We start from the raw sequence: 17,738 nt of genomic DNA, 5'->3' as shown, positions 1-17,738 counted from the left end.
AGGGATCACTCGAATGAAAGCACTCGCTCGCAGTTATCTGTGGTGGCCTGGACTGGATCAGGACATTCAACAGCATGTAGGCCACTGCTCACCTTGTGAAGCTGTTCGCAACAAGCCTGCTGCTGCACCTCTTCATCCATGGTCCTGGGCTGCGACACCTTGGGAACGCATCCATGTGGATTACGCCGAGATTGACAAGCAACATTTCCTTGTTGTCGTCGATGTCCATTCCAAGTGGATGGAAGTGTTCCCTACTCAACTGACCACAGCTGAGAAGACCATCAATCTTCTCAGACACCTGTTCGCATCCTTTGGACTAGTCAAGGAGCTCGTATCGGACAATGGCCCTCCTTTCACGTCAAACGATTTTGAAATGTTTCTCAAGAACAATGGGGTAAGGCACATCCGGTCACCACCTTACCACCGGCATCAAACGGAGCAGCGGAAAGAGCCGTGCAAACCTTAAAGAAGGCCTGGACTAGACTCGAGGTTCAGTCTGTGCCCACCCACCTAAGGCTTCCCCGGTTCCTGTTTACTTACCGTAACACACCACACACAGTAACGGAATGTACACCGGCTGAACTGTTTCTGAGACGCCAACCACGTACCCGCCTGACATTGTTGAAACCAGACTTGTCAAGCACTGTGGCAAAGCACCAGCTACAGCAGAAGAAAGCTCATGACAGACACTCAAAGACTGTCAGAGAATTCAAAGAGGGAGAGAGGGTGATGGTACGTGATTTCAGACACCCCAAGAGCCTGTGGAATTCAGGTGTGATCTTGCAACGCAAAGGACCTTCGACTTACCAAGTCCAAATTGGTCATCGCCAGGTCAACGTTCATGTGGATCATCTGCTACGGTCCAACGCCCCAGCAGAGACACGCCGAGAGAACAATAACGACCCCCAGGACTATTCTCCTGACTGTGGACGTACGGGAGAGACAGAGCCTGACCTTCCACCCGAACCTGGCCCACCACCGGAAGCCCAGGAGGAGCGGAGATATCCTATTCGACAGCGAAAGGCACCTCAAAAGCTTGACCTGTGAGTTGAGCTGTTTGAGGTAACAGACAGTAAAACAAACAAACACTTTAATATGTCCTAGATAAAAGGAAAGAAAAAGGACATTACCTGGGTTAGTTATTAGGACACAAACTCCATCTTCGGGGCAGAATAATCCCCTGGATTTGTGCTGGGCTCTGAAAAGTCTGCTTCAACCCAGTAGTTGAAAAATGTTAAGAATGCATTGTTCAGATATTGCATTAGTAGTTCCCTAACATATTTACCTTGTTCTCTGGGAGTTAAACACTATGGGGGAGGAGTGTAGTATCTGGGATCTACATCTGTTTATATTAGTTACTATGCTGTTACTAAGCAGTGATGTATTACGACAGTGTACGTTACTACACCTAATAGGAAATGCACATGCGCACGAGTGTGCCCGGAAAAACTGTAGAGCAGGAGAGGTTTTGACTAAACGAAAACTAACTGTACTCCCGTCTCCTGCCTGGTCATTTCTCCACAACACAAATATTACAACGTTGTGCTTAGAAATCATGCAGCCCAAAGTGACCATGTGCAACCAGCCATTTTCATCTTTAGCCATTCCAAGCACACTGTAGTCTTGGGAAAAGGGCAAGGTGATTTCAGTTTCAATACGTTGTAGTCCTCTTTGGTGAATTGTTTCTGTGATGCGAAGGCAGCGGGGGGACTTGGGTTAGGGCTCTCGAGTATGAGACTGGTAGTGTTTAGAACCATGACCATCTTCTACATGTTCGCCTCATCCTCTTCTCTCCCCATCTGAATGAGGAGGTGGAGGGCTCAACCAGGCCTCAGTCTGTCTGTCCTCAGTGTCTGAAACAGAGGCTGAACCTGACCTCCAACATGGCATCTACTGTCACAGCCGTAGTTGTAGCCGTCAGTAAAGATACGATTAGACAAAGCAAGGCGCTAAATGGCGAGGAACAGGAGAGAGACATGACACGCTATTTTTAAAACGTGTTTGAAACCCTGTGGCGAAGTCATACCCTGAGAGAAAAGCGTATTCTAGCATTGGTGTTAGGTACAGGATTCTGCTTCTGTAAACATCAAAGCTGTGGCACCTCTCACTTCAAGGGAGCATAATTACTGCAATATTGTATTACAATGGTCTAACAGTATGATCAATAACACTGACCTTGTAGTTCTATGTCCAGATTTGTTAGCCTACGTCGTAGTACAATTTTATAGCTTCAGTGGATAATTACAGAATGTACCAGGCTGCCACAGAATGTATTAAACTGCTAACGGAAGGAAAACTGAAATGAAAGTGAGACTGGAGACAGGGGCTGGGGAAGCTGAATTTTAATCAGAGGATAAACCCAAAACACAATTTCGTCTCACTACGCAGAGAGAGGGCTGGTGATTTTCACAGCTCAACAATTCTCTCTGCCACTGTTAGACTTGGCTGCTGTGCTACTCCTACATTACCAGAGAGTTCTTCACTGGAGGCATTATGGGTCTTATTTACTGTTGCAATAATTAAATACAGGAACCTATGCACCCCCACAATATTTCCACAGAGTGCCAATTGAGTTCTATTTTAAGGCAGTGCAGGGGGGCGGGATGGGGCGGGGGTTGGGGATACTCCACACCTCTTCTCTTGGCTGACCCACTTAATAGATGCGTCAAAGCCAAAAAACACAGCATCAGCTGAAACGAGTCTCACCCCCAGCAGCCCCGACAGGTCCTTTGTGACATTTACACACAGACGCACACACTCTTGTGTTCACACACACACACACAACTATATACACACACACACACACCTATATGCAGGCAAGACCAATCATGCCTGCAGATATCGCTCAAATCCTCTAACACAAAGGTACACACTTATAGTCAAACACTGCAATCACTCCACGTGGATAGATCTCCCTCCCCATCGTTCTGTCGTCTTTTATTATAACCAATGTATTGAGTAATTGGACAGCTGAGTTATGACTTATTTGGTACGGGCTGGCTTCTTCCTCCCTATGAGAGCCCCTTCAGTCCAGCCATCTCGCCAGTGAGACTCTTGAAAAGCCACTTGAACAGATACTTCTCTGGTGCTTCCACATACCGTTCGGGACACAATGTTAGTTTATGTTCTCTTACCTTTTAAAGTGTTCTAGTCGAGATGATTCAACATTCCACTGTGATATGTGTCTAGTTTGTAGTTCCTCACTTGAGTCAAACCCTCTCTACAGCGCTTGCCATTACTGCTACATCAATTATGAAAGTCGAGCCAGAATCTCAGTTTAAGTCAAAGAAACAAACTATATAAATAAGAATTGTTTGACATCTATTTTTTTTTTTTTATAGAATAACTTTTTATATATCGTACATGTGACTGGATGTACAGAGTGGAAAATATCTAGATTTGATCAGGCTTCTATCTCATCAACTAACAAACAGAAATGTTTTGTGTGTGCCACTCAGACACCTAAATAATCTAGGATGATGTCAAAGGGATGTGTAAGGAATCAATTTTTAAAGGCATCCTTTGTCTGCCGCTGAAGTAGGTCACATCTTAAGCAGGGTTTTTCGTTTAACATATGAGTTATGGTTCTAATCGGTAGTCTAAGTACTGTTCCAAATCAAACCAAATCTTATACTTCATTTATGTCCATTATATTGTAATACCAATACATTGACATTTTATAGCATAACTTCACAATTCAAATGCAGTTTGGCAATCTACTGCCAATTGAAAAGTATATAAGTTAGCACTAAATGTTTGTTAAAATATCAGAATTAGCTGGAAGCGCTGAAACCCATTTCCGTTTTTTTTAGACATTTCCTTAGGCTGAGAAGGAGTGAAAACCGTCCCGCGTGTGGTTGGTCTTCACAGATGTGCGAGTTTAATACTTCCTGTCATCTCTGTATGCACATGCCCGTATGGATGTCATGCTGCCAGGAATCCCCAATCATGTGTGTGGCTCAGCTCAATGATTTAAGAGTGCTTGAAAGGTTTACTGTTTTTAATGCGGGACAATTTGCAAGACACTCTCACGTGACGCATGTATGTGTGTGCGTGCATGTTGATGCCTGCTCGGTGGTTTGTCTCATTTAAAATAATAATACGATAAACAATTTCAATCATTTCTCAATTAAACCTTCTGGATGCAGAGGAGCAGAGCTCAATCAATACATTTTCTGTACATCTCAAATATTGACGTGTTTTTAAATAATGTATTTTTGATTCATTAGGAACTGAGCTGCGAAATGGAAGATTATTATTCGACCTGTCAAGACCACAGGCATATCATCACGTGTCAGGAATGAATGAGCAGTGGCACTGGGACTAAGCTGTTCAATATAGCACACACAGCTCTTACATACATACTCTACTGCACACTGTATGTCTTTATCTCAACCCACAGTACGTCCATGGCTACTAGCCAGTGAGGAAATGGAAAAGAGCCTAGAGAAGGTCTCATTCTCCAGTGAGGCCTGCGTCACGGTGCTGCCCCTGGGGTCGGTCTCTCCATTCGTTTCAGAACAGGCTCGCCTGACCCACATGTAGTGGTGTTTCTTCTACTGGAGGGCACTGGCAGCAGGTGTTCCTCTCATCTTCTCTTTGTCTTCTTCTCTTCTTCACCTCACTTTGATCTAAGACATGGACGGGCAACTGGTGGCCTTTTGTGGGCCTTTGTATTCTTTTACGGTACTCATTCAATCTGAACTTACTGTTGAGAGTTTAAATAGTAGAATAGACAAGGTGCAATTTCGAAATTTGGTAGTGCATCAGCAGTCACTCAATTAGGCCATGTCAGCAAGTTTTGGGGGGATTGGTAGATTAGTCTAGTGGCCAGCTATCTGAAATTGCAGTAAGCATGGTCGAATTACCGACCGGGGTGGGGCCCGTTGATCATCAAATCAAATGTTATTTGTCACATGCGCCGAATACAACAGGTGTAGACCTTACAGCGAAATGCTTACTTACAAGCCCTTAATTAACCAACAATGCAGTTTTAAGAAAAATATGTGTTAAATAAAAAATAAAAGTAACACATAATTAAAGAGCAACAGTAAAATAACAGTAGCGAGGCTGTATACAAGGGGTACCGGTACAGAGTCAATGTGCGTGGGCACTGGTTAGTCAACGTAATTGAGGTAATATGTACATGTAGGTAGAGTTAAAGTGGCTATGCATAGATAATAAACAGAGAGTAGCAGCAGCGTAAAAGAGGGGGGGAGCAATGCAAATAGTCTGGGTAGCCATTTGATTAGCTGTTCAGGAGTCTTATGGTTTATGGCTTATGGAGGTAGAAGCTGTTAAGAGACTTGGCACTCCGGTAGCGCTTGCAGTCTATGACTAGGGTGACTGGAGTCTTTGACAATGTTTATTGCCTTCCTCTGACACCGCCTGGTATAGAGGTCCTGGTTGGCAGGAAGCTTGGCCCCAGTGATGTACTGAGCTGTACGCACTACCCTCTGTAGTGCCTTGTGGTCGGAGGCTGAGCAATTGCCATACCAGGCAGTGATGCAACCAGTCAGGATGCTCTCGATGGTGCAGCTGTAGAACGTTTTGAGGATCTGAGGACCCATGCCAAATCTTTTAAGTCTCCTGAGGGGGAATAGTCTTTGTCGTGCCCTCTTCACGACTGTCTTGGTGTGTTTGGACCATGATTGTTTGTTGGTGAGGTGGACACCAAGGAGCTCTCAACTTGCTCCACCCCAGCCCCGTCGGTGAGAATGGGGGTGTGATCGGTACTCCTTTTCCTGTAGTACACAATCATCTCCTTTGTCTTGATCACGCTGAGGGAGTGGTTGCTGTCCTGGCACCACATGACCAGGTCTCTGACCTCCTTCCTATAGGCTGTCTCATCGTTGTCGGTGATCAGGCCTACCATTGTTGTGTCATCGGCAAACTTAATGATGGTGTTGGAGTCGTGCCTGCCCATGCAGTCATAAGTGAACAGGGGGTACAGGAGGGGACTGGGCACGCACCTCTGAGGGGCCCCCGTTTTGAGGATCAGTGTGGCGGATGTGTTGTTACCTACCCTTACCACCTAGGGGCGTCCCGTCAGGAAGTCCAGGATCCAGTTGCAGAGGGAGGTGTTTAGTCCCAGGGTCCTTAGCTTAGTGATGAGCTTTGAGGGCGCTATGGTGTTCAGCACTGAGCTGTAGTCATTCTCACATAGGTGTTCCTTTTGTCCAGGTGGGAAAGAGCAATGTGGAGTGCAATAGAGATTGCATCATCTGTGGATCCGTGGATCATCTGTGGCTCTCTCTGTGTTAGCCGTCACGAACACAGAGAGGTTGTTGCCTACATACAGACTTTAAATCATTGGCCACTTTAATAAATGGATCACTAGTCACTTTAATAATGCCACTTTAATAATGTTTATATATCTTGCATTACTCATCTCATATGTATATACTGTATTTTATACCATCTATTGCACCTTGCCTATGCTGCTCGGTCATCACTCATCCATATATTTGTATGTATATATTCTTATTCCATCCCTTTACTTAGATTTGTGTGTATTAGGTAGTTGTTGTGGAATTCTTAGATTACTGTTAGATATTACTGCACTGTCGGAACTAGAAGCACAAGCATTTCACTACAGTCACAATGACATCTGCTAACCATGTGTATGTGACCAATAACATTTGATTTGATTTGTTGGGGCGGTATGCAAATTAGAGTGGGTCTATGGTTTCCGGGATAATGGTGTTGATGTGAGCCATGACCAGCCTTTAAAAGCAATTCATGGCTAAAGACGTGAGTGCTACGGTCGGTAGTCATTTAGGCAGGTTACCTTAGTGTTCTTGGGCACAGGGACAATGGTGGTCTGCTTGAAACATGTTGGTATTACAGACTCAGTCAGGGACAGGTTGAAAATGTCAGTGAAGACACTTGCCTGTTGGTCAGCCCATGCTCGGAGTACACATCCTGGTAATCCGTCTGGCCCTGCGGCCTGTTTAAAGGTCTTACTCGCATCGGCTACGGAGAGCGTGAACACACAGTCGTCCGGAACACCTGATGCTCTCATGCATGTTTCACCGTTGCTTGCCTCGAAGCAAGCATAGAAGAAATTTAGCTCGTCTGGTAGGCTCGTGTCACTGGCCAGCTCGCGGCTGTGCTACCCTTTGTAGTCTGTAATAATTTGCAAGCCCTGCCACATCCGACAAGCGTCGGAGCCGGTGTGGTACGATTCAATCTTAGTCCTGTATTGACGCTTTGCCTGTTTGATGCTTCATCGGAGATTATAGCAGGTTAGAGTCACGCTCCTTGAAAGCGGCAGCTCTACCCTTTAGCTCAGTGTGGATGTTGCCTGTTATCCATGGCTTCTGGTTGGGGTATGTACGTACGGTCACTGTGGGGATGACGTCATCAATGCACTTATTGATGAAGCCAGTGACTGATGTGATGTACTCCTCAATGCCATCGAAAGAATCCCGGAACATATTCCATTCTGTGCTAGAAAAACAGTCCTGTAGCTTAGCATCTGCTTCATCTGACCACTTTTTATTGACCGAGTCACTGGTGCTTCCTGCTTTAGTTTTTGCTTGTAAGCAGGAATCAGGAGGATAGAATTATGATCAGATTTGCCAAATGGTGGGTGCTTTGTACGCATCTCTGTGTGTGGAGTAAATGTGGTCTAGAGTTTTTTTTTCCCTCTGGTTGCACATTTAACATGCGGGTAGAAATGAGGTAAAACGGATTTAAGTTTCCCTGCATTAAAGTCCCCGGCCACTAGGAGCGCCGCCTCTGGATGAGCGTTTTCTTGTTTGCTTATGGCCTTATACAGCTCATTGAGTGCGGTCTTAGTGCCAGCATCGGTTTGTGGTGGTAAATAGACAGCTACAAAGAATATAGATTAAAACTCTCTTGGGAAATAGTGTGGTCGACAGCTTATCAGGAGATACTCTACCTCAGGCGAGCAAAACCTCGAGACTTCATTCGATTTCGTGCAACAGCTGTTGTTTGCAAATATACATAGAGTGTCACCCCTTGTCTTACCAAATGCCGATACAGCGTAAAACCCGCCAGCTGTATGTAATTCATGTCGTCGGTCAGACACGACTCGGTGAAACATGACAGTTTTTAATGTCCCGTTGGTAGGATTATACGTGATCGTAGTTTGTCTATTTTATTATCCAATGATTGTACATTGGCTAATAGGACCGATGGTAAAGCCAGATTACCCACTCGCCGTCGGATTCTTACAAGGCACCCGACCTTCGTCCCCGATATCTCTGTCTCTTTCTCCTGCGAATGACGGGGATGAGGGCCTTATCGGGTGTCTGAAGTAAATCCTTCGCGTCCGACTCGTTAAAGAAAAAATCTTGGTCCAGTACGAGGTGAGTAATCGCTGTCCAGATATCTAGACGCTCTTTTCGGTCATAAGAGACAGTGGCAGAAACATTATGTACAAAATAAGTTACAAATAACGCAAAAAAAATATACACACAATAGCACAATTGGTTAGGGGACCGTAAAACGGCAGCCATCTCCTCCGGCATCATTATAAAGTAGATTTAGTTATCATATTAAAAACTGCAAACATTTGTCTCCACCGTATGGCAAAATGTGTAGAATTGCAGGACATTTGCTCTAAAACTTCACATTGTTTCTCCCTTCCCCATGACAAAATGAGTAAAATTGCATGAAATGAGTTATAAAATTGCTAAATCTTCCCTCTGCTCCATAGCAAAATGTGTAGAATTGCAGCAAACTTACTTTAAAATGGCAACATGTTCTCTACGCCCCATGGCGTAATGTAATGTGCAAAATTGCAGGGTGTATGGATGTGGGTATGCAGACCCACGAGCCACTGCAGCCCCTCATGATGAGTTCCAATTTTTTATGGCCACCATCCCCATCAAAGTTGCCCATCCCTGATCTAAGACAAAACCACGACCCAGAATGAGGTTAGATCATTGAAAGTACTCACGTGAAACTGCAAATCATTCAACCACCACTACAGCTCATATTGGAAAAATGTACAACCTGAATGCAATTTTCTTATTGCTCACCATATTTGTTGTGTGATATACTCTCGTGTACAAGTATAATGCAAGTCATTTCACACTGGAATTTTTTTTTTTAACCCATCAACCCACCCAATTTTCCAACCCATCCAGGGTTACAAAACTAGAATATAGGCAAGACCATCATGCCCTTCCTAAGAGAGGTCATCGTCACCCCTGCCCACTGTGACTTAATGGGTGAGCCCGGTGTGCCATGTGAGCTGTGGTTGTCACTGTTTCATCACATGCAGTACTGGCAACAACTTATCAGGTTCCAGGAGAGCAGGTGTGCTGCCATCCAAAAGCTGCTCTGCCTGTGAGACTGGTTGCCAGATCATTCCCCTCATCTCCTCTCTTATCTCATGTAGAGGCCCACAGGCGCCAGGACGACAGGGGGCACAGACCTGCCAACCTCCGGTGCCCTGGAGGTGGAATAATCACTCATACCTGAGATATGACTTGTCAACCTTCTGATCAAGCTAATTGAAACCGTAGAAAATATTTGGATGATATGATAACCAGGTTATGTTTGGTCAACAGTGGATAAACTGAGATTAGCTTGTTGTTATAAATGTGAAGCTGATTGTACGTATGTGACTCATTAAGTGATTCATAGCTTGACATTGGTATTCAGTGTGATTCATAGTGAACTCCCATACGTTTACATAAATTATTAATCTCAGGTTATATGAATAGATTTCTATGAAAGATTATATTCTTCTCAGTTCCACCTTACAGGGAAGTGGGAGATCAAGTTAAAATAATATGGCAGATGTTCTGATTAGTTACAGAAACCCCCCAAATGCAAAGTGTTAACTCCCTGGGCAGGGCAAGGCATACTACTGCAGCGTACTGCAACCCGATAGTCTTGTGTTTACAGTTCTGCTGGCATGTTTAGACATAGTGGCACCTCAACCACTCTGCAGTACTGGCAGGTTTACACAATCTAATGCACAATCTAATTGTCACGCCCTGACCTTAGAGATCCGTATTATTCTCTATGTTTGGTTAGGTCAGGGTGTGACTCGGGTGGGAAAGTCTATGTTTTCTATTTCTTTGTTTTTGGCCGAGTGTGGTTCCCAATCAGAGGCAGCTGTCTATCGTTGTCTCTCGTTGTCTCTGATTGGGGATCATATATAAGTTGTCATTTTGGGTTTTGTGGGATCTTGTTTTCTGTTTAGTGTCTGTGCCTGACAGAACTGTTCGCTTTTGTTTTTTTGTCTTTGTTATTTTGTTTTGGTGTCTTCAATAAAAAGATGATGTATGCCTACCACGCTGCGCCTTGGTCCACTCTTCCTTCTACCACCAACGAGAGCAGTTACACTAATCAATGACAGCTCAACTCACGACCTCTCAAGTGGTACTGCAGGTGTGGTGCAAGTTCTGTGCGGTAGTGTTCAAACAGGACATTATCAGCACAATCAAATCACACAAGTGCATTCGAAAATTCTGTGAGATTTGTGTAATTATAGGCGGTGTCTGTTTTAGTGTTCATACTCCGCTGTGAACTTGAAAACTGACAGTGTGGCATAACTTACGGGAATAATGTTTGCTATGACATGTTGTTTCTACTGAGAGAATAATAGGTTGTGTTAGGGAATGAGCTGTCACAGTCATGTACTTGGCAAGAAAATAGGCATCTAAATTTGGCATGAGTGGTACTGAGGAACAATCTCAGTAAAGATAGCAAGGTCTGCTGGGAACAAAAAAAATATATACAAGATTCTGAAAGTGATGGAACACTCTCTAACACCTTATCTCTTTAATAATGTCTCCCCCTTCTCCCTCTCTCTCAATTTCCTCTCCCTTTCCCTCAGTCTCTTACTAATACTTTTGTTTGTCTCCATTTTTCCCTCAGCTGGGACCACATATATCTTTGGGAGAGGAGGGGCCCTCATCACGTACACCTGGGCCCCCAACGAGCGGCCGAGCACCAGAGCAGACCGGCTAGCTGTGGGCTTCAGTACTCAGCAGAAAGACGCCATCTTGGTCCGAGTGGAGAGCACCAGCGGACTGGGAGACTACCTGCAGCTACACATAGTGAGAACGGGATGGGGGGGAGGGGGGCTAAGAGCACTGTCTGTAGTACTGTGCGGTTAGGGTAGAGGATGAGGGTCCCCTTTTTTATGAAGAGGATGGGCAACCGGCGACCCGCAGGCCGCATCAATTTCCAAAAACGGAATAATGTTTTTTAAAAGTTTTTTTTAATGTGTGAACTCAGTCGGGGTCTCAACTGACTGTTGAGATTTAGAATAGTAGAATGCACAGATGCGATTTCGAAATGTGTTTGTGCATCAACAGTTTTTCTCTTGTTATATCAGTCATTGACAGTCAATCAATTAGCCCATGTCAGCTAACATTTTTTTTTACCCCCATTGATTTTGTTAGTGACTCTCACTCAGATATCATATATTAAAACATTTATATCCACCCTATGGCAAAATGTGCAGAATTGCAGGAAATGTGTTTTAAAACTGCAACATTTTCTCTGCGCCCCATGGGAAAATGTGTAGAATTGCAGAAAATGAACTCTAAAACGTAAATTTCTTCTCTCCACTCAAATTTCACTTAGTGCCCCCAAAAGGTTAGGGCGGCTCTGACTGTGTGGGGTATAGATGTGGGGACACAGAGCAGCGAGCCAATGTGTCCCCTCATGAGTTCTGATTTTGTGTGACTCTCATCTCCATCAAAGTGTCCCATCCATAGTTTTGAACCAAGGCTTGGAATGAGCTGATATCCTGAGGTTCACTGTGTGGAAACAGAATCCTGAAAATGCTCCTTGCTGGAGATTCGGAGGACTAATTAAGGTACTTAGAAAGACTGTTAATTGATCAAATGTGTGTCAATTTCCATAGAAAAAGACATATGGCACCTATTTCTCATGATATCTATGATTTGTGCCAGAAAAGTATTTACCATCATGCATCTGGATTGGCAGGGGAGAAATAACACCGGTGTTTGCTCATTAAAACAGCAGAGGGCAGAGATTGTAACGGCAGTACGTCACGCTGTGAAATGCTCTGGCTCATTAAACTATTTCGTCTAAATGAATTATTAATTCCATTTGAACCATTTGACTTTCACAGTGCACGTTTGCAATGTCACCCTATCTGTTCAACACTAGGATACCAGAAGCTTGGCAAAACAATAGCGGAGTGTGTGCAATTTTCTAAAGAAGCCTTTAAGTCAGGTGTAATATGTCCCTGTTTGAGTCCGAGCCAAAACATAGCTGACCCAGATGGTGGTAAAGGGTAAGAGTAGCTTGTTCCCCAGGGGTACTGCGTGTTTGTTTCTACAACACTGCTGTTTACAATTATACTGTTGATTTTCGAGTCAACGCCAGCATTGTCACTGTAGACTATGAACAGTGTGTGTTAAGGACTCTGCAGTGGATTAATGAAATTCAGACTATTTGAAACAGCATTTGTATAGATCCTTTTTTGGCTTATTGCTTATTGCCTTGTATTGTTTATTTGTTACCTATAAAGAGCCAGAGATGGTATGAGCTTGAGAGAGATCGTAAAACTCCCTTATAGATTACATTCCCAGGTTATTCAACAAAACGTCATAGCTTCATTCTGAGGAAGAAGGGAATCATGTCAATTCATGATTAGTGCTCGATCAAAGCTGTGTCTAATATAGCATGATGGCCTCCATAGCAATTTAGCCTCTCGTCATTGTTGTCCCTCATGGAAAGGGTTTCTGCCGTAACTAAATAACCAACAACAACATCTAATCCAATTGGTCATGGATGTGATAGCGTTCAGGAGGTGCAGGAGCAGCACTGTGTTGAGCTATAAGCTATTGGCTTCAAGTTATCCCCCTCTCAGAGAGAGAGAGCACTGGATGATAGGATGAATGCAAGTACAGAATATATGATATGCAGCATGTCTCGTCTTTCCTCCTGTACTTAACTTGCTGCAGTTTAGGCGCCACAGGCGGGTTTCCCCATTGTAAGCCATTAGTCACACAGCCACAGAGTCTAGGGTTGGATCCACAAGGGTCTGCAGGCAGGAGCTGCTGACTGATGGAGGGCTGTGTGTGTGTGTGTGTGTGTGTGTGTGTGTGTGTGTGTGTGTGTGTGTGTGTGTGTGTGTGTGTGTGTGTGTGTGTGTGTGTGTGTGTGTGTGTGTGTGTGTGTGTGTGTGTGTGTGTGTGTGTGTGTGTGTGTGTGTGGCGGGTGTGTGTGTGTGTGGCGGGTGTGTGTGTGTGTAGCGGGTGTGTGTGCCAGTGGTGCTGTCTGAGTGGAGGCCTCATCTGAGTTTGTGTGTGAGGAGTGTATTGATTATTCCCAGCGAAGGGTTGGGTGATTCATTTGCTGACATACAGTAGGCTGTGGTTAGTCACAGAGCAAAGAGTTGCCACCTGGTATCCCCTTGGCTGATGAAGCAGCAGTCGGGCTCAGAGCCCTCTCTGTCAGGATGAGCATGATGAATGAAAGGAGTACGATGGCCATTTGGGTGTGATTGGAACTTCCTACTGAAAAGCTGCATATTACACTTTCCAAGTTACAGTATTTCCTTCATAACATTTTTCACAAAATAACAAACAAAATGACATAGGTGTTCTATAGATCACCTCTGACCATTCCCCACATTCTATGTTAGTGTCAAGGCTCAGGAGATACCCAGATGCAGACAGTTTCAAAGTAACAAAAGTTTATTACTCGAACAGGCGGGCAGGCAAATGACAGGTCATGGGCAGGCAGAGGTCAGTAATCCAGGGTGGCATGGCAAGGTGCGGAACGACAGGCAGGCTCAGGGTCAGGGCAGGCAGAATGGTCAAAACCGGGAAAGCTAGAAATCAGGAACTAGAGACAGACAGGAGCACGGGAAAAGAACACTGGTATGCTTGACGAAACAAAACTAACTGGCAACAGAGAACACGGGTATAATTACACTGGGGATAATGGCAAAGATGGGCGACATGTGGAGGGGGTGGAGACGAGCACAAAGACAGGTGAACCAGATCAGGGTGTGACAGTTAGACATATTGTTCCAGTATTCACTTTTGAAAGTGTTAGAGTTTCGGGCTGGAAAATTATCTTGGAAACAAAGGACATTCCTTTGCTGAATATTGGATAGGGAGACCTGAATCTTCTCCCCTTGATTTATGACAGGCCATGAGTTTTTAATCCCGTCTAGTTCTTTCCTCCCCCCCTCTGCGCGTGCGAGAGGGTCTGAGTGAAGTTATTCATTGCAAACCTGATCCGACCTATTTGGATTCTCGTGGACAGTCCCTCTCTGGTGGATTCAATCTTGGAAGGATTCTGTAACTCATCCACAAGAATGACCACGGGATGTCCTGGTTTGTGAATCATCGTGACAGTCTCTCTCTGGTGGTTTAACCTGGTAAGATTTCACAAGCTGCAGACCCCAACAAGAATGGCCATGGGATGTCCTGGTTGTCGATCGTCGTTCCAGATCCGTCGTCCGGTTGTCCAGGCTGGTGGATCTAGGAAGTAACTTAGACAGACATTAATAACGCACAACACTCATGCAATACATCATTACATTTCTTCCCCAAATGAGCGGCGTTGTTGCCCTAAGTGATGGTTGTATGGGAACTTGTTTGTGGCGGTATCACTTCTTAAGTGTCAAAGAAAAGAATAAAAGCACAAACAAAAAAATATACAAAATATAGTTACCACACCTTAATCATCTAATTGGACTCTATTCTATATACTTCTACGGTGTTGGCAAATTACTCTATCATGCCATTTTGTCAAATGTCATATCTAGGGCGATCCTACATAGCAGTGTGTTGTTTAGGGAACTATCCTAAGTTGCTAACTACATGATAAGGCTACAGCTGTAATGCACTAGCTTCGGAAAGTCTACAGGGGTGACCTATGGACCTCTGGTGCGAAACGGATGACTAATGTAGCTGTAGAGCCAAAGGGCTTCAGGGTTTATTTTCAACTTTACCAAGGCTGGTATTTTGCTTGGACTCTTAAGTGATCCTAGTATAAATCCTCATTAAATGTTCCGTTGTGCATGTGCGTTTATGCTCGCACAAACACACATGGCCAGCGCAAGAAAACCAAGTACACCGGTAGGCTGCAACCTGGGCAGATTGAGTCTGACGTCATCAGATCATTTCCATGTCAATGTCCTTGTGTCAGTAGGAATCGGTGCCGACCTCAAGCCATATGCCAAGGGGCCCTGTAGTGGTTTTACTACAAGTCAATGTGTCTTACACCATTGTAGTGGCGATAGGTATGACTTTCATAGCCATGTTATCCACGGAGGAGCTAACCTCACGACGGAAGTACTCTACTAGCACTGAACCAGTCGTATGCGGTGTGATCATGGTTCATGACTTCTAATAACTTTCCTCCTGAATGGAGGGTTCTTTTTTATTAGTGGCATGTGTGTTAACCATCAGAAGACTGTTTTGGAGATTCCCTTTTACGTGTTGCAATCTGAGTGACTACTAACTCATCTGTCGCTGTTATCAAGGGCAATTCGACTTGTTAGGTCTCTAACCTTCTTACTGACTGAGGCTGGACTGACTGTTGATGGCATTGGTACTGGTACCCAAAGGGGACCAGCTATCCTACCGATTTATTCCGTAATGTTATCCTACCGGAACACATGATTAGAGAATTTTACTAGTTGCATTGTAGTTGAGACTACGCATGGCAAGGAATGATTTATTTTTTTGGGGGGTGGAAAGTCCACTGGACTTCTTTTACGACCAGTGTGGGACACCTCAGTGATATCTCAAGATGTATTCAAAGGTTATCCCCGTCGAGGGGCTCGTCCGCCCATCACTGTTCTCGTGGGGAAGTTTACAACTTGATTTGTTTCCTGATCGGGCGGCCTCGTGCGCCCCCCCCCCCCCCCGCTTTCTGTTGCTCACTCACAGAGACTGCTGGCTGAAAATCATGAAGATAATAGTCTATCAGGTTTGCTGATTGAATGTGACGAGATATCGTAATATCTGCTTGAGCGGTATCGAAACGTCTTTTTCCCAAGGGATCCTGTCAACAGATACTCCTCATGGATGACTGTGTTGCAGCCAGCGTTAGGAGAAGACAGTGTGGTCAGTGGAGAATGGCATGGTTACTTGTGACCACAATTGGTTGTTTTTCCAATCCATCAGTGTGTCCTGAGTAGCAGGTGTTCAGTTTCGAGGCTGGTATTTTATTTGATTTATTTCACCTTTATTTAACCAGGTAGGCCAGTTGAAAACAAGTTCTCATTTACAACTGCGACCTGGCCAAGATAAAGCGAAGCAGTGCGACAAAAACAACGACACAGAGTTACACATGGGACAAAGAAACGTACAGTCAATAACACAATAGAAAAACCGGTGTACAGTGTGTGCAAATGACGTAAGGAGGTAAGGCAATAAATAGGCCAATAGTGGCGAAGTAATTACAATTCAGCAACAGACAATTGCGAAACATACAATTTAGCAACATGCACAGGATGAACAAGCCATATGATTTGGAAGTGTTGTTCCAGCACGAGTTGCGTTGGGAGAGGCGAGGTAGTCTGAGTGAAACCTCGAAGTTGAGTGTCGCATCGTTCCGTTTTTAACCAACGTTTAGCTGGGAACACAGCTCTTTTGAGATCATTGAACAATGTTTGAGAGACGAGCGATTATTGTAGAGCCTGAATCAATTAGCGCATCACAGTTTATTAAGCAGTCTTCCAGGACTGTTTCCAGGTAGCGACTTTCAGAGTTGCGTTTTGCGCTCATATTCCCCACAAAGTGTAGTGATTGTTCGCAACGGCGTGACGTGTCATTCGTGTTCATGGTGAAAACACATCGACTTATCAGAGTTTGAGTGTAATTGGCTACTGTGATGTGGTTTACCTTGTGCGTCACAACATTTGTATTTGGGTCTATAGTCAAAGTCCGTGGGCTTGTTTCTTGATCGATAGGGTTTAGAGTGGATAGGGTTTAGAGTGGATAGGGTTTAGAGTGGATAGGGTTTAGAGTGGATAGGGTTTAGAGTGGATAGGGTTTAGAGTGGATAGGGTTTAGAGTGGATAGGGTTTAGAGTGTATAGGGTTTAGAGTGAGAACGGGGGTAATTTGATCGTTTATGTCCTCGCTAATAGTGTTAATTTGGGCTGACTTATTCTCCTGGCAAATTCCACGCCTAGTCATGGTGACTTATCTTTTTCCTCTTTCTCAAATTTTGGGCGCTTTTGTACTTCTCTTAGCATAACTTCTAGAGAGCATCGGTTTACGTTTTGATTGTCATTGAACCCTTTGTTACCCTTGTGTGGGTTGGGTGCAGGAACGTAGCGACCAGGTTGATTGTATCGGTATTCGCTTCGCTGGTGACGTTCTTTATAGTTATTTTGACCGCGGTGGTTATTGGTATCATGGTAGATACCATTGTTGTGCTTCATCTCTCACCGCTCCTATCCCCGATGACGCACCCTCTCACTGGAGGGAGTGTTATTTTGGAGGGCATCTGTCGCTTGTGGCATTGGGATCTAACATTCTCAGCCATTCTGCATAGTTTGGGTTTGCGTCGCTGCTGAGGTCAGCGATCAATCTGTCCGTGGGTTCACGGAGCAGGGGAATGGGGGGGCACCCCCTCTGATAGCTTGCTATCTGGGAATTAAAACTTTAATTAACCTGAAAGCGTCGCTGTATCTAGGTTAAGATTGACTAGTTTAAAATGCCTCATTGGTTGGAACAAATTAATTTGGTCCTTATCCGAATTAGCAACCTGGTAAAAAGGTTTGTTTGGCAATTTAACTTCCTT

General features: G+C 44.5%; 1 protein-coding gene across 6 annotated transcripts in view; it reads left to right on the top strand.

Annotated features, from left to right (window-relative positions):
• LOC139536951 (neurexin-2-like) overlaps positions 1-17,738 on the top strand; it is a 322,196-nt gene that overhangs the window by 269,663 nt on the left and 34,795 nt on the right. For all 6 annotated transcript variants that reach the window (XM_071337713.1, XM_071337712.1, XM_071337711.1 and 3 more), the window contains one exon: positions 10,864-11,045. In XM_071337713.1, the coding sequence (XP_071193814.1) occupies positions 10,864-11,045 (182 nt within the window). The remainder of the gene's footprint in view (positions 1-10,863; positions 11,046-17,738) is intronic.

This window comes from Salvelinus alpinus, chromosome 13 (assembly GCF_045679555.1).
Source record: "Salvelinus alpinus chromosome 13, SLU_Salpinus.1, whole genome shotgun sequence".
Lineage (NCBI taxonomy): Eukaryota > Metazoa > Chordata > Actinopteri > Salmoniformes > Salmonidae > Salvelinus > Salvelinus alpinus.
This window is presented reverse-complemented; position numbering and strand designations above follow the sequence as displayed.